The 26348-nt window shown below is 37.5% G+C and overlaps 1 protein-coding gene across 1 annotated transcript in view; it reads left to right on the top strand.

Moving 5' to 3' along the window:
- Nucleotides 1-26348, top strand: part of FAF2 (Fas associated factor family member 2) — a 59363-nt gene that overhangs the window by 17201 nt on the left and 15814 nt on the right. The window contains exons 2-4 of the mRNA XM_082836730.1: nucleotides 16105-16173; nucleotides 24062-24196; nucleotides 25863-25939. Coding sequence (XP_082692856.1) covers nucleotides 16105-16173; nucleotides 24062-24196; nucleotides 25863-25939 — 281 coding nt within the window. The remainder of the gene's footprint in view (nucleotides 1-16104; nucleotides 16174-24061; nucleotides 24197-25862; nucleotides 25940-26348) is intronic.

Here is a 26348-nt window from a genome sequence, read left to right as displayed (position 1 = left end):
TCAGTAGTTGTGGCACGTGGGCTCAGTAGTTGTGGCTCACAGGCTGCAGAGCACAGGCTCAGTAGTTGTGGCATATGGGCTTAATTGCTCTGCGGCATGTGGGATCTTCCCGGCCTAGGGCTTGAACCCGTGTCCCCTGCATTGGCAGGCAGATTCTTAACCACTGCGCCACCAGAGAAGTCCCTATTTACATGTCTTTTTACTGCACAAAATTATTGGGGATCAGGACTGTGATTTCTTTGTGGTGCTTGCTGCATGATGCTCAATTAATATTTGTTGAGTGAATTTAATAACTCACCAGAAATCTCACTTAACCAGAGGGGTTTTGTTTTAGTTGTTGTTGTTCTTGATGTTGTTTCTCTTTCTTTGTTAAAGCAGTTGCAGCAGCTTTAAGTATCCCATTTTTAGGAGGAAGGGAAAAGCAAAAATTCCAGTTAGCCACATTCTCATCTTTGCAGTATGATGTAGGAGAAAGAGCTCCATATTAGGAATTGCACCATTTGAGATCTTGACAGTTAATTAATCCCTCTAGGCCTCAGTTTCCATATCTGCAAAATGACTGATATTTCTAACTTTACAGGGTTGTTTTAAGAGTGGATAAGAAAGCACATACTACAGTGCTTGACTCATAGATGTTTAATAAATAATTGAATCTAAATCATGGAGTATTTTATAATGCCAAGTTTTTAGGCTGAAAAGTATAATTAAATTTAAAAGTAAATTGTTAACATTTTGTCACTTGACATTAGATTATACATATATAGATACATGTATATATGTATGTATATATACATACATATATACATACACAAATCTCATGCATGTCAAGTTTTGGAAGTGTAATTTCACGCTATTTTGAAACATATACAGTGGCAGATACTGTTGGCCTCGAGGGTGGGGAGGGAACAGGGAAGGCCAGATTCTCAGATGACATTTTGGAAGACTAGTAAAGTTTGGTGCCTTTGTAATGTTTCTCATAAAGAAGAAAACGATAACACCTTTATGTCTTCCTAAACAACTTTTCTGCTTGATTCTGAGTAGCTGAGTCACATTAGGAAAGGTTGAATAAGGCCAAAGTGGTTTTTGTTTTTTTAGTGGAATTAAGTGTGTTAAATGAAAGAATAGATACTGAAATAGGAACTTCGTGAAAAGTAATTTATTTGATACCCAGAAAACAATCTGATTGTAGTACTTTAGAACCTTTTAATCAAGTTCAAGTTCATCTCACAACACACTACAAATGTCTTTTTCCCCCAATTTTTAAAATGTGGCAAAATACACATAAAAGTTACCATCTTAACCTTTTTTTTTTTTTTTTTTTGGTGGTACGCGGGCCTCTTACTGTTGTGGCCTCTCCCGTTGTGGAGCACAGGCTCCGGACACGCAGGCTCAGCGGCCATGGCTCACGGGCCCAGCTGCTCCGCGGCACGTGGGATCCTCCTGGACCAGGGCACGAACCCGTGTCCTCTGCATTGGCAGGCAGACTCTCAACCACTGCGCCACCAGGGAAGCCCCTTAACCATTTTTTAAGCGTATAATTTAGTGATAACTAATACATTCGTAATGCTGTGCAACCATCATTATCATTCATCTCCATAACTCTTTTCATCTTGTAAAACTGAAACTATACCCATTAGACAATAACTCCCCATTTCCCCCTCCTCCAGCCCCTGGCAGCCACCGTTCTACTGTCTTTCTCTATGATTTTGAGTACTCTAAATACGTCATTTAAGTGGAACCATACACTATTTGTCTTTTTGTGACTGGCTTGTTTTTCTTAGCATAATTTTCTCAAAGTTCATCCGTGTTGTAGGATATTGCAGAATTTTCTCCTTTTTGAAGGCCGAATAATATTCCATTGTATGTGTATATCACATTTTGCTTATTCCACTCATTTGTTGACAGACACTGCGTTGTTTCCCATCTTAGCTACTGTGGATAATAATGCTGCTCTGAACATGGGTGTACATACACAGAAGTGGAATTGCTGTGTCATATAGTAGTTCTGTTTTTGATTTATTGATGCACTGCACACTGTTTTCCACAATCGTACAAGTTTACATTTCCACCAGTGTTGCACAAGGGTTCCAATTTCTCCACATCCTGGCCAGCACTTTTCATTCCCTGTTTTTTCAATAGTAGCTGTCCTAACAGGTGTTAAATGGTAGCTTATAGTTTTGATTTGCATTTCCCTAATGATTAGTGATGTTGAACATCTTTTTATATGTTTATTGGTTATTCGTATATCTTTGGAGAAATGTCTATTCAAGTCCTTTGCCCAATCAAGTTGTTTATTTTTCTGTTGTTTTAAGAGTCCTCTATATTCTGGATATTAATCCCTTATCAGATATACAGTTTGCAAATATATTCTCCCATTCTGTGGGTTGACTTCTTACTCTGGGTAGTGTCTTTTGTTGTACAAATTTTTAAAATTTTCATGAAGTCTAGTTTGTCTCTCTTCTTTTGTTGCCTGTGCCTTTGGTGTTACATTCAAGAAATCATTGCCAAATCCAGTGTCAGGAAGTTTTTAGCTTATGTTTTTCTCCTAAGAGTTTTATAATTTTAGGTTTTACATTTGGGTCATGGATCCATTTTGAGTTAATTTTTGTATATGGTATTAGGTAAATGAGTAGGAAAAACACACTCCTCCTATGTTTCTCCTTTTCTCTGAATAGACATGTGCGTTTTCCACACATCAAGCCATTCTTTTTTTTTTTTTCAAGTTCTCATCATTTATTGATAAAGCAAAATAGTCCATGGCATTAGAGTCTAAGGAGCATTCTATGCAAATTCATGGTGAGTTACAGGACGAATAAGGCAATATTTTACTCTTCAAGTTATAGTCATGGAATTAACCTGACTTTCCTTGGAGCGTAGGACTTTTGCTGGGAGGAAATGATGCAGTGTGAAGTAGTGGAACGTGTACTGTTTTTCTTTTTTAACATCTTTATAGGAGTATAACTGCTTTACAATATTGTGTTAGTTTCTGCCAAGCAGTTCTCCTAGATTCAATTCAGTTCAGTTCTGACACTGTGTACCTGAAGTTAGCATCAGATCCCACAAGTTAAGAGTTCAGTCCCACAAGACTGCCCCCACTTCAGATGCCAATCACAAGTCCCAGATGCCACCTGAACTTCTGACTGACCAGCTATATATTGGGGTTCACATGACCCCCTCCTCGGGTTTGATAATTTGCTAGAGTGGTTCACAGAACTCAGGAAAACACTTTCGTTTACTGGTTTATTACAAAGGATATAATAAAGGATACAGAAAAACAGCCAGGTAAAGAGATATCTAGGGCAAGGTTCAGAAGGGTCCCAAGTGCAGGGGAGCTTCTATCCCAGCGGAGTTGGGATGCACCACCCTCCTGGCATGTAGATGGCTTCACCAACTCAGAAGCTCTCTGAATCTTATACTATTGGGATATTTACGGAGGCTTTATTGCCTAGGCATGATTGATTTAAATTCCATTTTCAGACCCTCTCCCCTCTTTGGAGATTGGGAGGTGGGGCTGAAAATTTGAAGCTTCTAATCATGGTTTGTTCTGTCTGATGGCCAGTCCCTATCCAGGAGCCCACCAGGAGTCACCTCATTAGAACAAAATACAATGATATCATCCAGGAAATTCCAAGGGATTTAGGATCTCTGTCAGGAACCAGGATCAGAGAACAAATATTAGAACAAAAGATGCTCCTAGTGCTCTTATCACGTAGGAAATTATAAGGGTTTTGAGAGCTCTGAGTCAGGAACTGGGGTCAAAAACTAAATGTTAGAACAAAAGAATCTCCTGGTACCCCTACCTGCAAGGGTTTTAGGAGCTCTATTGTCAGAAACTGGGGGCAGAGACCAGTATATATATTTCACAGCAAAGATCCAGCTTTGGCATGTGGATATCCAGTTTTCCAGCACCATTTGTTGAAAAGACTGGTCTTTCCCCATTGAATGGTCTTGACACCTTTGTCAAAAATCATTTTACCATATATGCAAGAGTTTATTTCTGGACTCTATTCCATTCCATTGGCCTATATGTCTGTCTTTGTGTCCGTACCACATTGTTTTGATTATCTTTGTGTCAGTACCACATTGTTTTGATTACTGTAACTTTATAGTAAGTTTTGAAATCAGGAGGTGTGAGTCCTCTAGCTTTGTTCTTTTTCAAGATTGTTTTGGCTCTTCGGGTCCCTTGAGATTCCATATGAGTTTTAAGGTTGATTTTTCTATTTCTGCAAAAAAAAAAAAAAAAAAAGGCATTGGGATTTTGATAGGGACTGCTCTGAATCTGTAGCTCACTTTGGGTTTTTAACAGTATTGTCTTCCAATCCACGAACACTGGGTGTCTTTCCATTTATGTAGGTCTTTAATTTCTTTCAGCAGTGTTTTGTAGTTTTCATTGTACAAGTCTTTCACCTCCTCAGTTAATTCACATTATTCTTTTTGATGCCATTGTAAATGGAATTGTTTTCTTACTTTCATTTTTAGAGTGTTCATTGTTAGTGTAAAGAAATGCAACTGAAACTTGTGTGTTGACTTTGTATCCTGCTACTTTGTTGAATTCATTTATTAGTTCTAACAGGGATGGGGGGCGGTCTTTAGAGTTTTCTACATATCAGAAATTATGTCTCAATTGATTTTAATAGATAGCTATCATACAAAGTAGCTTCTCAAACCACAATGAAATTAAGGTAGAAATTAATAACAGAAGTAAAACTGGAAGATTCACAAATGTATGTAAACAACACACTCTTAAATAACCAATGGATCAAAGAAGTAATCACAAGGAAAATTAGAAAATATGTAGAGATAAATGAAAACACAACATGCCAAAACTTACGGGATGCAGCAAGAAATGCTTGGGGAGTGGTGGGGGCATTGGTAGCTATTAAACACAAATGTTAAAAAACACAAAAGATCTTAAATAAAATAAAAAAAAATAATAAAAGGGTCTTCCCTGGTGGTCCAGTGGTTAAGACTTCGTGCTTCCCGTGCAGGGGGCACAGGTTTGATCCCTGGTCGGGGAACTAAGATCCCGCATGCCACGCGGTGTGGCCAAAAAAAAAAAAAAAATTTTAAAACACAAAAGATCTTAAATCAACAACCTAACTGTATAACTTAAGGGACTAGAAGGAAAAGAACAAACTAAACTCAGAGCTAGCAGAAGGAAGGTAATATAAGGAACAGAGCCTAGGTAAACAACACAGAATAGAAAAATCAATGAAACCAAAAATCGTTCTTTGAAATCAACAAAATTGACAAACCTTTAGCTAGGTGGACTAAGAAAAAGAAAAGATTCAGATTACTAAACAGAAATGAAAATGGAGACATTATTACCAATTCTACAGAAGAAAAAAATGATTAGAAGAGAGTACTGTGAACAATTGTATGCCAAAAAATTAGATAACCTAGATGAGATAGACAAATTCCTAGAAATATAAAACCTACCAAGACTAAATCACAAAGAAATAAAAAATCTGAATAGACCTATAACCAGTAAGGAGATTGAATCCATAATCAAAAATCTCCCAACAAAGAAATGCCTTGAACCTTATGGCTTCACTGGTGAATTCTACCAAACAAATTTAAAGAACTAATTCCAGTCCTTCTCCAACTTTTTTAAAACATTGAAAAGGAGGGAACACTTCCTAACTCATTCTTTGAAGCCAGCGTTACCGCCATACCCAGATACCGCTAAAAAACTACAGACCAATATCCCTTACAAACATTAATGCAAAAATCCTCGACCAAATACTAGCAAACTGAATTCAGCAGCATATTAAAAGGATTATACACCATAACCAAGTGGGATTTATCTCTGGAATGCCAAGAATGCTTCAACATATGAAATTCTATCCGTGTAATACTCCACATTAAATAATGAAGGGAAAAAATCCACATGGTCATCTTAGTTGATGTACAGATGTCTTCCTTGTCCACATGAACTAAGTATAGTTTCATTATAACATTCTCATTTTTAATGTTTCCTTCATGTTTCTTAAAAATAATAGCTAAATTGAGCATTCTACACTTAATCTTTACAACCCAGTGGGTTAATTAGTATTTTAATTTCCATTTTACCAATAAGGAAACAACCTTGTGACTTCCCTGGTGGCGCAATGGTTAAGAATCCGCCTGCCAATGCAGGGGACACGGGTTCGATCCCTGGTCCAGGAAGATCCCACATGCCACGGAGCAGCTAAGCCTGTGCACCACAACTACTGAACCTGCGCTCTAGAGCCCGCGAGCCACAACTACTGAGCCTGCGTGTCACAACTGCTGAAGCCCACGCACCTAGAGCCCATGCTCCTCAACAAGAATAGCCACCACAATGAGAAGCCCGCGCACCACAATGAAGAGTAGCCCCTGCTTGCCGTAACTAGAGAAAGCCCCTGCACAGCGACGAAGACCCAACACAGGCAAAAATAAATTAAAAAAAAAAAAAAGAAACTGAACCTCAGAAAGATGCCTAAGTTCACCCAGCTAGTAGAATTAGAATGAAGGATTATTCAAGATTCTGGTGTCTTCTAAATTTCCAACAAAGCTCCACCACTTATTCCACCTACTCTTAATTGCTTGGATAAGACCTTCCTTTAGGTGAAGTTAAATTTTTTTTTCTTTTTAACTAAAGGCAGGACTTTTCAAAGCCTTTAAAAGATGTATTGGGAATTTCCAGAAAGGGGATTTGATAAGCAGCATTTTCCAGTCTTATCTGATACCAAACTCAAAAGAACAAAACTTAATTGTTGACCCTGGGCATAAAGGAGAAAAATTTTATGTACATCTATGAGCTGTTTCTTAGCTACCAGTAGGTACAGTGATGATAGAAGAGACTGGGAATAAGAAGACTGGACAGTTCTGCCACCCTCATGCTCTGTGACTTGGGAAAGCTTGTTCACTTTGCTAAGCCTCAGTTTCCTTTTATGCAAAATGAGGGGTTGAAATATTGTCCTCAATTTATCTTTACTCTTTAATGTGAAAATTGGAAAAATTCCAGATGTTTTATTCTCAGTTGAACAAAAGTTTTGTTGAAATTTTCCAAATTGAGAATTTATTGAAAACTTCTTGTTTTCTAAGATGAATTAGTTAAATAATGGGAGACAGTATAGCATAGGAGACAACCTGGACTTTGGACATAGTTATTCTAGGTTTCAGTCTTGGCTCCACCACTTATCATTATTCTTAAACAAGGATATTCTTACACAAAGTATATAACCTCTTGAATCCTTGGGTTTCTCGGTGAAAATGAGGGCTTTATTACTTACATTGCCTATTACATAGTAATAGGTGCTTAGGAAATGGAAGCCGCTGGTATTTAATTTGGTAAATCAGTAATTAAATGTGAATAATAAAGATCTGAGTGTAAGAGCTTTAGTTACAGATTAGAGCCGAGGTGTGATCACTTCACTTCCTTAAAGGACTTCAAATTCCATTTCTCCTGCCACTACTAGTGAGAGCATACTGCTTATTGCATAAAGCAAAGCTATCTGTATTGCAGGAAAGAGAGAACAAAGATCTCTGCTTTTTCCCAAGTTTCTCTCTGGGAATAACTGAAAACAAGTTAAAATATGCATCCTCAACAAGCTAGAGCCAACAAGCCAAGTGGAATTTAGAGAGTACTTAGATTTCAACTCAACCTCCTGCAGTGTTTGTTAGTATAATAAACAGATGAGGTGTGGAAAGAAACACTTCTTAGGAAAGCACTCTAGTGATTACTGTAGAGTGATTAACTCTAGTTACCCAATCCCTATCCAAATAGTCGAATGAGACATCTGGTTACAACACTGTACGTCTGTTGTTTGTGGTACCTTCCTTGAGTTATACTTAAGCAAGAGATAGATCGAGGATCACAATATTTCAGATGTAGGTTGCCAAGTGGTGTTGACATCCTACTGTCATCTGATTTGGGAGGAGGAAGTTAGACTAAGGTTGGAATAGGAGAAGGATATAGAATGGTTCACGCACATCCCTCCAATCTCCCCTATGCATTTTGCTAGTTAGAGATTGATTGGGGTTCTGGGTCTTTTTTGCCCTAAAGATAAGTACTTCCTTTCTCCTACTAATGCTGTCAGTCTGTTACATTTGTGTAAATTGATGTAACTAAATGTAATATTATGCTAAATCCTTGGGAGGGCAATTCATTGAAGAGGAGTTAGCTTTGAGAGCTTTGAGGGGAGGCGGAAGGGAGAGATCATCTTGGAACAAGGGATATTTCTCAGTGAGACAGACTTGGATGGGCCTGCCTGAATAGGGGATTTGTGGTACACACTGGTCCTGAAAGATTAGAGGGAGAAGGAGGTGCCAAAGTTAAACTTTCTACTCCTTGAAGCTCTTTTGTCCAGTACCATCTCAGATCACCTCAGATGTCAGTAGATCTGAATGTAAACCAGAGTTCTGAAGAGCAGGCCAGTTAGGTGAAATTACAGATTTAGCTAACCTTTATTGATCACTTACTGTGTACCTGAATTAGTGCGCGGTGTCTTCCACATAATTCTTTTTAAAGAGTCTCGATATTCTCAACTGATAATGGGTATGATGGCACTATCTCATGGGATTGTTGAGGAAACTGTATAGTTCCTTACACAAAGTAGGAATAAATGAGTGATAATGAAAAGAACAATGTTTAAAAACTAGAGAGAGATAAAGAAGTAAAAGTTGATCATTGGCGTGAGGGCAAGATGTTCATTTAAACATTTTCTACTGTATGCTAAGGCACTACACTAGGTCTAGGGGATATAGAAATAAATGGGTTCTCTTTTCAAAAGAAAGTTCCTATTAAAAGAATTACAGCCTGCTGAGTTCTAAAGAAATTAGTTTGGGAGGAGCTTGAAACCAATGACTGAGGTTATTAAATATAAAATTCCCTCAACTTCTGTGTTTCATCTCTCTTCTGTAAGTGCTTATAGCCAAACATGTTATTGCTGAGGAGAGCATTGGTAGCAAAGCTAATACAGTGTCTCGAGCCAAACCTGTAATATTCTTTCTTTTTGAACAAAGCTGGCATTGCAAAGCTTAATTGGTACCGAAATGACTATTGGCTTGACACATATTTAGTTTTTGACTCACGTTGAAACCAGCCCTATTCAATGTAAATTGGAATAGCCCTTTTAAAGTGCATTTTAGCAGTATGTATCAAGAACATAAAAATATGTATATTCCTCTCAGGGAAAACTGAGAATGTGGGGGAAAAAATGTATATTCCTTGGCCCATAATTTTAACTGGATCCTAAGGGGTAAAAGCCTAAATACAGAGAAACTTTATAAACAGAAATGTTCATCAAAGTGCTGTTTTAATAGCAGAACATCAGAAGCAGTTGCAAAATCTATATGTAAATTGTTTTAGCCAATTAGAATATTATATAATCATTAAAATGGGTTATGGAGACTAATGCATAAAGGAGTACTTGGTATAATAAGTAAGAATGCTCAAATTTGTGCATATCCTGTAGAGAAGACTCTCATGGAGAAGAGAAAATTGAGAAATCTCCCCAAACCTTGACTGTATGCAGTGATGTGTGAAAGGTGGGGCTGGTTAGTGGAAAGAATGGGGTGGAAAGATTGGTTCCCAAGCCAGGAGAGAAAACACCGGAAGAGTCCTACGAAGATCAGAAAGCGAAGGTGAATGAATTTTTGTCAAGATGCTTACAGTCTAGAAAGGAGAAGCAAAGACCATTAATCAGTTCCCCCTGTATGTTTGTTTTTGTTTGTTTGTTTTTAAGTTTGGAAAGGAGATTGAATCAAAACTCTAAATCCTTTTCTTGGAATACAGGGAAGTGGTAGTGGTTGTGACCACAGGGAAACCTCTCCCTTCCTCATCTTTCTCTAGTATTTAAACTGTCTTAACCTAACTTATACTAGGTTTTTTAAAGTACAAAACTGAGAGAAAACCCAGGTAGTCAACCCATGTCTAGGTTATGAGTTGCATCTGTTTTCAGACAGTGAGTGCCAGATGAGTTCGGCATGTTTTTAATTTTTGGATCCTGTTGGCTAGCTTTGAGGTCAGGAAATCCATTCCCTCACGATGCATTTAGCATCATGATATAATGAATAAGAGTGCATTCATCTTTGGCGGTCTGTTTCCACTTTTCCTCCTAATTTTTTTGAACACTGTATCTTAATATTTCTCTTCTACTTCCACATATTATCCAATCTTCTTGGCTCTGTCTTTACAATATAACCTCAATCTATCCTCTTCTTTCCCTTTTCACTGCTACGATCCTATGCTAAACCAGCATTCTCTTTCCCTAGGATTCCTGTATAGTCTCCTTGCTGTTTCTTGCTCTCTGTCATGCCCTCTACAGTTAATTCACAAAGCAGCCAGAATGACTGGCTACATATGGTCATGACACTCCTGCTGAACTTAGAAGTAAGGCTCTGGGTTAGTGATTCTCAACTCTGACTGTACATTAGACTCAGCTGGAAGCTCCTTCCCTTCCAGGAAAAAATTTACCTGTGCCTAGCCTGCATATTCAGAGAATCTGATTAAATTGCTTTTGTCGGGGGGAGGTGTCTAGATAGCTGTAGATTCCCCTTGGATGCTTCTGATGTGCAAGCAGGGTTGAGAAACACGACCCTAGATGAACTTTCCCTACCCTGCCTACTTCTCAGACCTTATCTGCCAACTTGCCAAGCTTGTTCTGTCTCAGATGTGTCTCTCCCACCCCAGTTTTGTTTTGTTTTTCCACTTTTTTTTTGGCTGTGTTGGGTCTTCATTGCGCACAGACTTTCTCTAGTTGGGGTGAGCGGGAGCTACTTTTCGTTGCGGTGCGCGGGCTTCTCATTGCAGTGGCTTCTCTTGTTATGGAGCATGGGCTCTAGGTGTGCAGGCTTCATTAGTTGTGGCACGTGGGCTCAGTAGTTGTGGCTCGCAGGCTCTAGAGCGCAGGTTCAGTAGTTGTGGTGCACAGGCTTAGTTGCTCCACAGCATGTGGGATCTTCCTGGACCAGGGCTCGAACCCGTGGCCCCTGCATTGGCAAGCGGATTGTTAACCACTGTGCCACCAGGGAAGTCCTGTTTTTCCACTTTTTAAATAAACTTTTTATTTTAGAATAGATTTACAGAAAACTTTTAAAAATAGTATGCAGACTTCCCATATACCTTCACTCAGTGTTCCTTATTAACATCTTACATACTAGTTTGGTACATTTGTCACAATTAATGAACCAGTATTATTGCATTATTATTAACTAAAGTCCACACTTTATTCAGATTTCTTTAGTTTTTACCTAATGTCCTTTTTCTGTTCTGGGATCCCATCTTACATTTAGTGACTGCCTTCTTAGGCTCCTCTTGCCTGTGACAGTTTCTCAGACTTTTCCTGGTTTTTGATGACCTTGACAGTTTGAGGAGCACTGGTCATGTATTTTGTGGGTTGTCCCTCAGTTGGGATTTTTGTGATGTTTTTCTCATGATGAGGCTGGAGTTTGGGGTTTGGGGAGGAAGACCACAGAGGTAAAGTGCCTTTTCATTACATTTTATCAAGGGTACATATTATCAACAGGATTTATCACTATTGATGTTGACCTTGATCATCTTGCTCAGGTAGTGTTTGTCAGGTTTCTCCACTATGAAGTTAATCTTTTTTCCTCCTTTTCCATACTGTACTCTTTGGAAGGAAGTCACTATGCACAGCCCATACATACCTAAGGAGTGAAGAGTTATGTTCCACCTCCTAGAAGGCAAAGTATCTATCTACATAGTTATTTGGAATTCTGCACAGGATTTGTCTATTCTCCCCCATTTATTTATTTATTCAGTCATGTATTTCTGTTCATATGGACTCAAGGATGTTTATTTTGTATTTTGTATTATAACCTATTACTACTTTATTTTCTTGCTCAAATTGTACCAGCTTTGGCCATTGGGAGCTCTTTCAGTTGATTCCTGTATCACTTTGATATATTCCCATCATTATGGGGTTTTTTGAGCACTCCTTTACTTTCTGGAACTACAGGATTCTCCAGGCTCATCTTGTGTATTTTTTGCTCCAGTCCTAGAATTAGACATTTCTCCAAGGAACCTGGTTCCTTTTATTGGAGAACAGTATTATAAACCAGAATCTGGGCATTATGTGTGCTTGCTATTGGGGTGTGTGTTGTTGCCTCTAGGCCCTCTCAGCTGATAGAGCAAAGACATACATGTGTGTATACTAAGCTAACTAGTTCTATATGCAGCCATCTGTCTAAATTAAACTTAAAAATGAGTTGATTCAGATGTTTCCAACTCTCACCCACATGGATCATTCCAGCCTTCTCCCCTCGACTATCTGTAACTTCCCACTTCAACAATGAGAAAACTGGCTCCCACTCTCTGTTTTATTGTTCATTTCCAGTATAAGTATATGGATATAGTGCTTCAGAATGAACATATACAGTGAACCAACTCTGTCAGCTAGAGCATAGTGCTTGTGTGCAGTTCCTTTTGCCTTTAGTCTTACAGACTTCACTCATTTCCAGAGTTTTAGGTTAACACCTTTTCCTCCCACCCCATTCAGTGAGGTTGTTTCATATATTTTTAATACAATTAGATTATTTTGTCACAGTCTGTGTTCCATCCTGGGATCCTCTCACCTTCTAAATTATTTTTTAAATTTCTGTACATTAAGGTTCACTCTGCTGTAAAGTTCTGTGGGTTTTGACAAATGCATAGTGTCATGTATCCATTTGTCTCAGAGTTTTTGCATTTGTCCTTCTGCCTGGAATAGTCTTCCCACATATTTTCCCATGACTGGACCCTTATCTTTCATCAGGTCTCTCCTGAAATGTTATCTCCTTGGAGAGTCCTTCTTTGAGCACCGTATCCTAAGGAATCCCCCAGCCTAAATTTTTGTTCATTTATTTTCTCTATGTGTGTGGTTTGTTTTGGTCAGTCTTTCTCTAGTAGGATACAAGCCTAATGAGTGCAGGGACTGTATTTGTATCCTGGATATCTAGAATACCAGATCAGTTAATATTTGTTGATATATGAATAGTCCTTTCCTAGCATATTGCTAGTGCATGTTTTTAATACTCATCAGTAGTGACTGAAAAGCAGGCTTATTCAAGTTGGGCTTCTAGTTTACCCTGATTCACTACTTATACAATAAAAGGGTTTTGCTTGCATTAGGTTAAGTATTTCAGTATACTGAAGATGTGCAGTTACCCTGATTGTTCTCTCCTACAGTGTTCATAACCCCTTTTTTAAAAAGTTATTTTAATAAGTGACGTATAATCTCTGGTCCCACTTAGAATTGTACAGTACCATGGATTTCCTGGCCTGACTGTACATTAGAATCAACTGAGGAGCTTTTCAAAAAACCCACTGATTCCTTGGCTCCATCCCTGACTTATTGATCTCCAGGAAGATTCTGCAAATATGTATTTTTAACAGCCAGCTTAGCATCTAGTTCTGACTAGATGGAGTTTAATTAAAACCCCAGGGTATTAATGTACAACGAGTTTTGGTGACATTTTCTAGAGGATTTCACTTTAGTAGCTATGATTATTGAAGCTTATACTAAAAGGTCTTTTTAACTCAGACAGACTTTTTCTGCAGCCTTTTAAGCCCTTAACTGTGTGCTAGGTACTGGGGAGCATTATATAGAGATGAATCACAGACACTGCCCTTAAGGAGCATGCATCCTCTGATAAGGCAGTAGAATGAGTATAAATAGTCATAATAGCTGATAGAAAATAATAGGTTCATAAGAGAGGTAGAAAACATTTTTGGTAAAGACAGAGTAGTCATTCATACCCTGAGAAGAGGTAAAAGTAAAGTCCCAATTCTTAAAGAGAATGTACAGAGAGGGAGTGGAACCCTGGACATCCCAGTTATATGCAATGGGCTGTAAGGAAATCAAAAGTTAAAGGCGATCCTATTATAAGCCAGAAGGCAATAGCCAAACTGGTAAGAGGCCCGCGGGGGTCAGGAAAAAATCCACATTGTCAGAGCTGTCAAAGCCAGTGGTTCTTAATAGAGCTCTAGAGTTCTTAACAGAGCTTTCCAATTGCAGTATGGAAAATTTTGTAGTATTTTAAACATAAAACTATATTAGCAGGGACTTCCCTGGTGTCACAGTGGTTAAGAATCCGCCTGCCAATGCAGGGGACACGGGTTCGAGCCCTGGTCCAGGAACATCCCATGTGCCACGGAGCAACTAAGCCCATGCACCACATATACTGAACCTGCTCTCTAGACCCCACAAACCACAACTACTGAGCCTGTAAGCCACAACTACTGAAGCCTGCACACCTAGAGCCTGTGCTCCACAACAAGAGAAGCCACCACAATGAGAAGCCTACGCACCGTAATGAAGAGTAGCCCCCACTCGCCGCAACTAGAGAAAGCCGGCGCGCAGCAACAAAGAACCAACGCAGCCATAAATAAATAAATAAATAGTTCAGTTTAAAGAAAAAAGCAAAGTTTCTATACTACTTGTGTAATTAAAAAAAATAAACAACTGCATACCTAAAGAATGCAAAGTTCAGTTTTTGGTTTTTTTCTTCTAAGCTTTGGAAAGGATATCCAAATAGTCCAAATTAAATCCCTCACGTTGTACATAAAGGAAGCTAGAATTAAAACATGTTTGGTCACTGATCACAGGGCACAGAACCAAAGCGAGAATCTCAGGCTCCTGACTCACCAGTACATGTTATGACATTCTTAGCAGGTTGAGATCAATCTCTTTTTCCTGTTGCTTGCTGATTATTAAGAGGAATTTCTTGAGGATAGAGACTGTATTGTATTCATCCCTATATCCCTGGACATAGTAAGTAATACACAGAATAGGAAATAAACAGTAGACATGTGTTGCATGAAAGGATGGATGGATGGGTTTGGCTTTTGTATTAGACCTTGAAGGAAGGCTAGAATTTAGCTCTGTGGAAATTCTGGTCATTAGGTGTACACGTAAGCTGTTAGATTTGTTGAGTATCAGACACCTAAAGGGAAATAGAAAATAATGTAGAAAGCTAGGTTGGGGCCACATTATAGAAACAATTGAATGCCAAGCTAAGGATTTTGGATTTTATTATCCAGTCAGCTGAAAACTTTTGAGCAGAGAAATAACACACACACAGGGGAGTGGGGAGACCAGGGGAGGTGGGGAAGAGTTAGAAAGAGGAGGAGAAATTAATTATTTTGACAATTCACTTGAGGTGTCATTAAAGCTTGATTGAAGATGCCGGCTCAGGGAATGGAAATGTGATTATAGATATAGAAAACAGTCAGAACTTGATTACTGATGAAGTATGTAGTTCAAGGGATAGAGTACTCAAAGATGAGGCTGAGGTTCCAGATGTCATATTTGCCTGTATATTTTGGAAGGTGGTGATGTCATTAACACATACAGTGGTTTTAAATGACGCATTTGTGGTACTGGCGCCACATCTAGGTAGAAATGTTGAATAGGCTATTGGAAACGTGCTGCTAAACTTCGGAAAAGGTGACAGGTCCAGAAATTTATGAGTCATTTGAGTAGAAAGGGTCATTGAGGATTGCCAGGAAGAGGCAAAAGCCAAGGACACATCCTTAGGGAAATTTCTACATTTAGAGGGGATAGGAGAAGAGCCAGAGAAGGAAATTTGGTCATAGACAAAGTGAAACCTGAGAATAGTACAAGGAGAAGGGAGTAGGGAAAGTACATATTGGAGGGAAGCATCTGAATTACAGACTTCCTTTGATAAAAAGTTTTACACATTTTGCATTATAAGCTAATAGGTAAAATGATGTAAGTTAGTGAAAGGCATTACATTTGCAGAAAACCTGCATTTTTATATCAGTATGATAAACAATAGATGTTTAGCATTAAAGACTATTTTGCTGGGCGCAGAGGTTGAAGAAGTCTTTCATTTTTTAAACTTGAATTTGAGAGAATATTGATTTTGATCAAGTAGTCTTGAAAGCCTTGAAGTTTTAAAAGACAAGGAATTTTCATTTTTTTGTTGTTGTATGGGAGTAACATCTACAATAACTGACTGAATAAATTCTGAATAGTGACATTTTACCATACTTGAATATCTGCCTTCAAAACTTTATTTTCCCAGCGGTATTCATAAGTATTCTATTAGGAGTAAAAATATCCAATATGTACTGTTAGTTTTTCCCTAAGTAACTTTTTGTTTTTAATCTTTCAGGATCTGACTGGCATAGAATCTATGGATCAATGTCGCCATACCTTGGAACAGCATAACTGGAACATAGAGGTATAATAGGATTCATTGTGAGCTTACTTATATTTCTTTTTCCCTGGTCTGATAACAAATCTCAAAGACACGTGTTTTTTTTGTTTGTTTCTTTGTTTTTTTATGAATGTCTGAAATTTTTTGTGAAAGGTAACAAACTGTACCTTTTCTGCAAAGTCCCTCCTTTTGCAATCCATGTTAAGTTTTGAGATTTAGCCATTTTGGATACATTTTAGCTCGGTTCATTCATCCTATGTAGCAGGTCTCCTCTATGAGTATACCATTAAAAAACCCCACCACCCTGTTAAGGCTTTTCCTTTCTCTACTGTCTTGCTATCACAAAGGAGCCTGCAGTCACCACGCAGGGCTGTCTTGGACGCCTGCTTCTGGGTGGAATTGTCAGTGGATGGCAGGTGACACGTATTTTTTTTCACAGCAGGAATCTTCTCTCAATAGATGTTTTTTCAAATTTACAGCTCTTTAGTCTTTAAAAATAAATTTGTGAGAAAGGTGAATTTTATGATCAAAGTTTATAAAATCATAGAAAAGATTGTGACCAAATCTCTCAGTATAGTGTCCCTCTCTCTTTATTTTTTCTTAATTACTCTTCGAGAAAAATACTGGTTTTTAAATATTTGATTTGTAACCAGATACCATCATGTGAACCTTTTTCTTACATATTTTATAATTTATTCTTTTGGATTTTCTAGATAGTTGTGTCATCTGCAACTGCATGATTTTTTTTTTCAGTATATGGATCTTTCGGTTTTTTTGATATTGAATTGGCTAGAACTTCAGAGCAGTCTCAATTAATAATGGTAATAGCAGACATCTTGTCCTCACTATAATGCCTGTGATGTTTTATTATCAGGTATGTTTCTGGTTACGTTATTATTTTGAGATAGAACTACTAGAATGTAATAAGCTCCATGAGAGCAGAGTTCTTTTGGTTTTGTTAACTGCTGTATTCCCAGCATATAAATTTGATCCTAGTACGTCTTAGGCTCTCAAATATTTATTGACTCTTCTTCCATTCTTGGTATATTAATATATATCAAGAGTGGATGTTGAATTTAATCAAGCACCCTTTTGATATCTTTTGAAATTACTGTTTAATTACGGTATATTATTTGAATAGGGTGCTGGATTTCTGAAAATATACTCCTAAGTGATATTTAGTTATTCAGCACTATTTTTGAGCAATTAAATTCTAGGCTCTGGCACTATGCCAGCAAATAAGACGAAGTCCCTACTCTCATGGAGCTTAATTCTAGGTAATTTAACTTTGCAATAAATGCTATGAATAAGATGAGTATAGAAAATAGAACAAAGAGGATCAGGAAAGTTATTTTAATAGGGTGGTCAAGTAAGGCCTTTCTGGGGAGGTTATATTTGAGCTGACACCTGAATGATGAAAAGGAATAACGAATGTGCACATTTAAGGGGAATGCATTTTAGGCAGAGGAAATGATGTTGCTCTGTATGATACTCTGGTGTTGTCTCCTTGTTAGGCTTTGATTTCAAGCATATGCTGGCTTTATAAAATGACTGACTTGATAAAATGAGTTGAGAAGCCTAGATAGCATAGATTTTAAAGAAAGCACTTGAAAACTTACTTCTGCCTGTTCTTTATTAACTTCTTCATGGTTTCCCCATTATTCATAATCTATTTGTTGATAAGCTTTCTTAGAAGATGCTTTTTTCTTAGAGATTTCCAGGTTATTTAGCATAGGCTATACAAAGCAGCATATCATTTACTCTCTTCTGTGTCTGTTCTATTATCCTCTCTTCTCATTGTTTTTATTATGCTTATTTTCCTTTTTTGAAAACAAGACTTGCTGGAGACTAGTTTATTTTATTTGTTTTGTTTATAAAAAGCTCTTATATTTATCAGTTCTTTTTTTCTGTTTATTAAGCAACATCTCTCTTTAATGTATTTTTTCATACTTTTGTAGGTTTACGTTCCTTTTTTTAGCATTATGATTTTTGCAGCTTTATTTGTACTCTTTCTTGCATTTAAGGCTGTGAATTTTCTTCTGAAACTGTATTTTAAAAGTTTTTCCTTTTCTTCTTTGGCCCAAGAGTTATTTAGAAACATATTTGGAATTCCTAGTAGCTTGTTTTTTTTTGTTTATCCTTTTCATATTAATCTTTCATTTTATTTATATAATTTAATATTTATATATTAAGGTCCGTGTCATTTAATAACATTATAAAATATATATTTTTAAAAAATTAAGTTCTTAAAATTTAGAGAAAAATATAGAGATAAAAGGAGCCACCATGTACCTACCATCCAGCTCCTGAAAGCAGGCATTTTGCAATACTTGTTTCATATTTCTCTTAAACAAATATAGATAAAATTGAAGCCCCCATTGTCAGTTGCTTGCATGTCATCCTGTCTGCACCCCCTCCCTTTCCCTTCTTTCCTAGAAGTAACCACTATCGACAACAGTGGTTGTCAAGGAATGTGTTTTTTGTGGGATGAAGGTTTGGTGTCTGTATTCAATCAAGCTTATTAAATGTACAATTAAAATCTGCTGTTTCTTTTTTTTCTGGTTACTTAATAAGACTACTTGACATGATGAACTTGAATGTGGTTTTATAGATTTCTTTATTTTTCATTGGTAATATCTTTGTTTTTTCCTGATTACAAAACCAGTACATGTCTACAAACAATTTAAGAGTTTATAAAGTTGAAAATTAAAGTTCTTAATAACTATACTTGAGATAACTACTTTTGATGTTTTAGTATATTATATGTCCTTCCAGACTTTCTTATATATACACCTCTGCTTAGTGTGCTGATAATATTAACTTTCCCAATGTTAATAACAAATATATCAAAGAGAATTCTTTTCTATATGCTGTGGGAAGACAGTACATGGTGCAAATAAAATGCATTAATAAATTCTGTGTTTATTTGGTGGGGGAGATGTTCTAACTTTTATATAGTTTGACTATTTTATTTGATGCATGAAGACCCGTGGCCATTAGAACTTTCTTGTAATAACATATCCTTTGTTAATATCAGATGATGCTTTTTACTTTAAATTCTAATTTGGTTTATTACTATTGCTGCCCCTGCTTTATTTATTTATTGTTTTACAACTAATCTGGTATAATGTCAGCCATGCTTTAACATGAAATGACGTATAGAAATATTAAAAACTTGTTGCAAAAATACCCATGCACCCACACAGGAAAAGAATTCCAGTGTTAAGAAGAAAATGCTCACCCTTAATCCCATCATTTCATGGATAGCTAGTGTTAAATTTTAGTGTATATCCTTTCAGACTATTTTTGTTAGTTTATATGGCTATATAGATTTAAATATAATTTTCTTGTTACACAAATGGGATTATGCTATATTTACATTTTTTTCACTTTTAGTAACTCATAAAAATAATACATAAAGATAACTGTCATTTGAAGACATACAGATGGTGGCCAATAGGCACATGAAAAGATGCTCAACATCACTAATTATTAGAGAAATGCAAATCAAAACTGCAATGAGGTACTATCTTACACCGGTCAGAATGGCTATCATTAAAAAGTCTACAAATAACAAATGCTGGAGAGGGTGTGGAGAAAAGGGAACCTCCTACACTGTTGGTGGGAATGTAAGTTGGTGCAGTCACTGTGGAAAACAATGTGCGGTCACTATGGAAAACAATGTGGAGGTTCTTCAGAAAACTAAAAATAGAATTACTGTGCGATCTAGCAATCCCACTCCTGGGCCCATATCCAGATAAAACTATAATTCAAAAAGATGCATGCACCCCTGTGTTCATAAGCAGCACTATTCCCAATAGCCAAGAAACAACCTAAATGTCCATTGACAGATAAATGGATAAAGAAGATGTTGTGTATATAGACAATGGGATACTACTCAGCCATAAAAAAGAATGAAATAATGCCATTTGCAGCAACATGAAGTTCAAACAAAGCCTAAGATTAAATATGAAAAAAATCCTGCTCAGATCATTTGCCTACCACTGTTTCTCAGTCCTACACACCCAACATAGCAATATTAACAATTTCTTTTGCTTTTTTCCCAGATATTTTTGTGCCTGTCTAAAAATATGTATATTTTTCTCCAAAGAGCTTCTATTTATATGGACTGTATCTATTGATATCTGTTACCATATGACAAATTAAAACTGAAATTGTTCTGTTTATTAATTCACTTTAAAAATAATAAACTCGGGACTTCCCTGGTGGCGCAGTGGTTAAGAATCCGCCTGGCAGTGCAAGGGACATCGGTTTGATCTCTGGTCTGGAGGATCCCACATGCCGCGGAGCAACTAAGCCTGTGCTCCACAACTGCTGAGCCCGTGCTCTAGAGCCCGTGCTCTGCAACAAGAGAAGCCACCACAATGAGAAGCCCGCATACTGCAATGAAGAGTAGCCCCCGCTCTCCGCAACTAGTGAAAGTCTCACGCAGCAACAAAGACCAAATGCCAAAAATTTTTTTTTAATAATAATAAATAAATAAACTCATTACATGTTAACATTAATGTTTGCAGACTTTTTTGTCTGGCTTAATAGAAAACAGCTGGATTTTCATATTCACTCCTGCTTGTAATCTTTTGTGATATGTAGTTTTAGTTGAAGTATGTGAAGAAAATCTGGCTTCACCCAGGTATGTAGTTTACCATTTTAACCATTTTTAAGTGGCATTACAATTTAGTGGCATTAATTTAATTACAGTTACATTGTTGTTCAACAGTTACCACTATCCATCTTTTTTTTTTTAAATTTATTTTTGGCTACATTGGGTCTTTGTTGCTGCGCGTGGGCTTTCTCTAGTTGTGGTGAGCAGGGGCTACCCTTCGTTGTGGTGTGCGTGCTTCTCATTGTGGTGGCTTCTCATTGCGGAGCACAGGCTCTAGGCGTGCGGACTTCAGTAGTTGTGGCGCGCGGGCTCAGTAGCTGTGGCACAGGGATTTAGTTGCTCCGTGGCATGTGGGATCTTCCCGGACCAGGGATCGAATGTCCCCTGCATTGGCAGGCAGATTCTTAACCACTGCGCCGCCAGGGAAGTCCCACCACTATCCATCTTTAGAACTTTTTCATCGTCCCAAACTGAAACTCTATACGCATTAAACAATTGCTTCCCATTACTGTCTCCACCCAGCCTCTGGTAACCACAACTCTTTCTGTCACTATAAAATTTGACTATTCTAGATACGCATATAAGTGGAATCAGACAATATTTGTCCTTTCGTGTCTGGCTTATTTGACTTAGCATAACGTTTTCAAGATTTATCCATGTCACAACGTGTATCAATACTTTATTTTTTATTATCAAATAATATTCCTTGTATGAATCTACCACAATATCTTTATCCATTCATCAGTTGATAAACATTTGGATTGTTTCCCCTTTCAGTTCTTGTCATTAATGTTGCAGTGGATATTAGTATACAAGTTTTTGTGTGGACACATGTTTTCATTTCTCTTGGGTATATATCTAGGAGTGGAATTGCTGAATCATATGATAACTATGTTTAACCTTTTGAAGAACTGCCAGACTGCTTCCAAAGAGGCTACACTATTTTCCACTCCCAGCAATGGTATATGATGGTTCCAATTTTTCCACATCCTCACCTACAACTTGTAACATCTGTCTTTTATTATATTACAGTCATTCTAGTGGTTATGAAGTAGTATCTTGTGATTTTGATATGCATTTTTCTGATAGCTAATAATGTAGTACATCTTTTTATATACTTCTTGGTCATTTGTTTATCTCCTTTGGAGAGATGTCTATTCAAATCCTTTGCCCATTTTTAAATTGGATTGTTTGTCTTTTCAATGAGTTGTAAAAGTTCTTTATATATACTGTAGATACTAGATGACTCTTATCAGATATATGATTTGTAAATATTTTCTCCCATTCTGTGGGGTTGTCTTTTGACTCTATGTTAGTGTCCTTTGATGCACAAAAGTTTTCAGTTGTGATGAAGTCCAGTTATCTATTTTTTTCTCTTATTGCTTGTGCTTTTAGTGTCTTATCTAAGAAACCATTGCCTAATCCAAGGTCACAAGGTTTTCACCTGTGTTCTCTTTGGAGTTTTATAATTTCAGCTCTTATATTTAAGTCTTTGATGTATTTTGAGTTAATTTTTGTATATAGTGTGATTTAGGGGGTCAGCTTCATTATTTTGCATGTGAATATCCAGTTGTCTCAGCCTCATTTGTTGAAAGACTATTCTTTCCCCATTGAATTGTGTCTTAATATTTGAAAACATGAAACCTAGAGGACTACATGAAGTTAGCCGCATGGCAAAGTTTAAAGCCAACTGTCAAGGTTAGAGGGTACACAAGTCCTCCAAAAGACCACCCTCACTTTTTTTTTAATTAATTAATTAATTTTATTTATTCATTCATTTATGGCTGCGTTGGGTCTCGTTGCTGCCCGTGGGCTTTCTCTAGTTGTGTTGAGAGGGGGCTACTCTTTTGTTGTGGTGTGCAGGCTTCTCATTGCGGTGGCTTCTCTAGTTGCGGAGCATGGGCTCTAGGCGCACGGACTTCAGTAGTTGTGGCACATGGGCTCAGTAGTTGTGGCTCGCGGGCTCTAGAGTGCAGGCTCAGTAGTTGTGGCACACGGGCTTAGTTACTCTGTGGCATGTGGGATCTTCCCGGACCAGGGCTTGAACCTGTGTCCCCTGCACTGGCAGGCAGAATCTTAACTACTATGCCACCAGGGAAGTCCCTACCCTCACTTCTGACAGCAACTGCAAGTTCAAGGTGTTCCTAAAACCACCTTCAGGTTTGATAATTCACTAGAAGAGCTCACCGAAAGGTATTATAACTCATGGTTACAGTGTATTACAGGGAAAGGATACAGATTAAAATCAGCTAATGAAAGAGACACTTAGTGCAGAGTCTTGAGTTCCAAACACAAAGATTCCTTACTTCTCTCATGGAATCAGGACATGTTACACTCCGGGCACAAGTGTGTGACAATATGCATGAAGTATTACCAACCAGGGAAGCTCACCTCAGCTTCAGTGTCCAGAGTTTTCACTGAGGCTTCATTACGTAGGCATGATTGATTTGATTGGTTGCCTATGTAATTGAACTCAGTCTCTGGGTTGACTTATACTGCATTACCCAAAATCCCCAGCCTAAATTAAATGGTTGGTCTTTCTAGGGTGGTCAGCCCTACCCTAGGTTCCCATAGCAAAGATACTCTTATCAGGTGTGACATAGATTATCTCCAGAAGTCAAAGGCAGAGATCAGACCTCCTCTTGTGTAAGGCCAAATTTTTTTACTACAGTGGGACAAATATCCATTTTCAGGGGCAGAGTTAGGAAAGGAAGGAGACTTTTTACTGAAGATCGTCTGTCTGCCAGGAATTATATTAGAATCTTTGTGTATGGTCACCTCATTAATTTTTCAAATTAACCCTGAGAAGTATTGTTTCTTCATTTTGCACATGAAAAACTGAGGCACAGAATCCAAGCAACTCTTCTGAGTGCTGGAGCTAGGATTCAGACCTAAGTTTCTCTGCTCCAAAGCCAAGCCTTCCATCAAACACCAACCATCAGGATTGCTCCATTGCACAGCTCTGGGGACACAGTCTGCTTTGCTGTGTTCTCTGTGGATGGTTTTCCTTACGCTTGTACAGTGAAGCACCTTGTATCCCAGCCACCCTAAATAACACATACCATCTGAATAAAAGCAGTGAGCTTCCAGACAAGTTCCTAGTACTCCTCTACTGTGTATGAATTCTGGAGCCATCACCACACATTGCCTCCCACCATAGCAAGTTAAAGAAAGGTTCATGATTATATACTCCCTGGTGACCTATTTCGAAACACCAGCAATGGTTGTCTCATCTCTTCTAGGTTGATTTGAGCATCACTGAAGTTCTTGCTATTCTTTTCTTCTCAGGCTGCTGTACAGGACAGATTGAACGAGCAAGAGGGTGTACCAAGTGTTTTCAACCCACCACCATCCCGACCCTTGCAAGTTAATACAGCCGACCACAGGATCTACAGCTATGTTGTTTCAAGACCACAACCAAGGGCAAGTTATTTCATAGCTGGAATTTCTCCCTTTTTTATTTTAAAAGTTCTTTCACTTGGTTATGTTGATCTCTGTATGATAGGAACAAAAGGAATATTCAGAATATAAAGCTGTTAGCTTGACCTAGCTCCTTGGTAGGTTTATTGGGTTTATCATTTTTCCTTTATTCCTTAATGAACCAATGAAAGTATCCTTTTTTTCCTGTTTCCATGCCAGTTATTTGAAGAGTTTTCTGTACCTTGTTTATAGCACTTCATCTACATGTATTTACATGTCTAAAAATGTTTGCTATGTGTTTAATAGATCTTCCACTCTTAAGTTAGAGTGTTTACTGAATTCTTTGTTGCTTCATTTTACTTAATTTTAAGCTACTTCTAGGGAAGTACTTGTAATCTCTGTGGGAGAAATTAGTCTTGAAGGGCTAGCAGCGAGGAGGTGGTTCAGTTAAATTCAGCAAGCACTTAAGAGTGTTCCAAGGTACTTGATATTTTGCTGCTGGGGATCTAGAGATGAATAAAGAGGCATTCTTCCCTCTTCAAATTATTCACAGTCAAATTAGGGAAGTCAGGTGTGTATACTGATAGTGAACACTCCAGAGAACTTTTTGGAGTTTCTTATTCTTGGAGTTACACTCACCTCTTATAATTGGATTTAGAATTTACTCCATCACTCCTTTTTGTGGAGTACTTGATAATGTTTTAAAAATAGTTTCTAAGTAGATGTTTTGGGGTATTCTGAAGTAGAACAGCACAGATTCCTGGAGCAATTATATGATTCAAGGAGTAGTTCTAGGGAATTCCCTGGCGGTCCAGTGGTTAGGACTCCACTTTCAGTGCTGAGGGCCCAGGTTCAATCCCTGGTCAAGGAACTAAGATCCTGCAAGCCGTGTGGTGTGGCCAAAAAAAAAAAAAAAAAAAAGAAAAAGAAAACTTTTTTCTTTTTTAAATTAAAAAAAAAGGAGTAGTTCTGTATGTGTCCAATGTTTCTCCAGTTGTTTTGGGCTTGAATGTGTTTGGGACCCTAATGTCCACTAATGGGGCTCCAGAGCTCTAGAGCTCCCTGGCCATGGACACAGAGGGTCTCAGATTAACACAATATACTGTGTAAGAAATGTTTTGTAAGCTATAGAGCCCTATATATTTGCTAATTAATAATAAGAGCAGCAGTAATCAACACTGTTAAAATAATAATTAAGAGTATTACCAAGATTAGCAGCTGTTTGGAGATTTATAATTGTGGTTAATATAATTATTTGTCATTTATATACAAATGTTCAAGGTAGCAGTAGTGGTTATCTTTCTTGTTATTTCTATATACCACATTTTAATATATTAAGTCTAAAAAGGAAAGAATGAATATTTATGATTTAGAGAGGAAAACTTGCAACTGAATTTGACAGCTAATGTATGTAAGTAGCTGCAGAATAAGTGTTCAAGCAAATTTAATACAAAAATTATTGTATAAAAGAAAAATATAATAGTATTAGATGAAGTGAGGTCAAAGGTAGTTGGTTTTTAAGAAGGATGAGGTGGGCCAGGAAAAGGGAACCTTGTTTTGCAGAGGGAGAAATTACAAGAAAAGGACAAAAAAGAATGAAAATATTAACGAGTAATTAAGGTATTAGGGATTGAGAGAATGATATCTAACTTTGTTTTTGGAATTTCAGGGGCTGCTTGGATGGGGTTATTACTTGATAATGCTTCCATTCCGGTTTACCTATTATACAATACTTGATATATTTAGGTATGTACCTTTGTATGTATGTGTTAGTAGTAACAAGGTAGACGTTGGAGCTGAAACATAGACTAGAATAAGGTTTATGCTCTATCAATTTTGGCTGCCAGTTTGTCATCAGATTGAATACTTTTCCTGAAGTATTCATATAGCATGAAAATGTTTTCGGTTTTTCAGACATAACAACAGATGTTATCATTTTCACAAATAAGTCTGCCTCCCTATCCCACATGTTTGTTCCCCTACATTCCCTAGTTAATCTTCACACCCTTTCCTTTCCAACCTCTGTTATCTTTACTAGCTTCACACTTCTTGTAACTTTTACCCTAAATCATTTTACAACTCATAATTCCAACAAATTCTTTTGCTCTGAGATGACCTACTTTCTTCTAGATTCCTCCTATAACAGTTTCACCAT

This window comes from Leucopleurus acutus, assembly GCF_964270905.1.
Source record: "Leucopleurus acutus genome assembly, chromosome: 3".
NCBI classification, from domain to species: domain Eukaryota; kingdom Metazoa; phylum Chordata; class Mammalia; order Artiodactyla; family Delphinidae; genus Leucopleurus; species Leucopleurus acutus.
The sequence above is the reverse complement of the archived record's forward strand: the minus strand, read 5'-3'. Positions and strand labels throughout refer to the sequence as shown.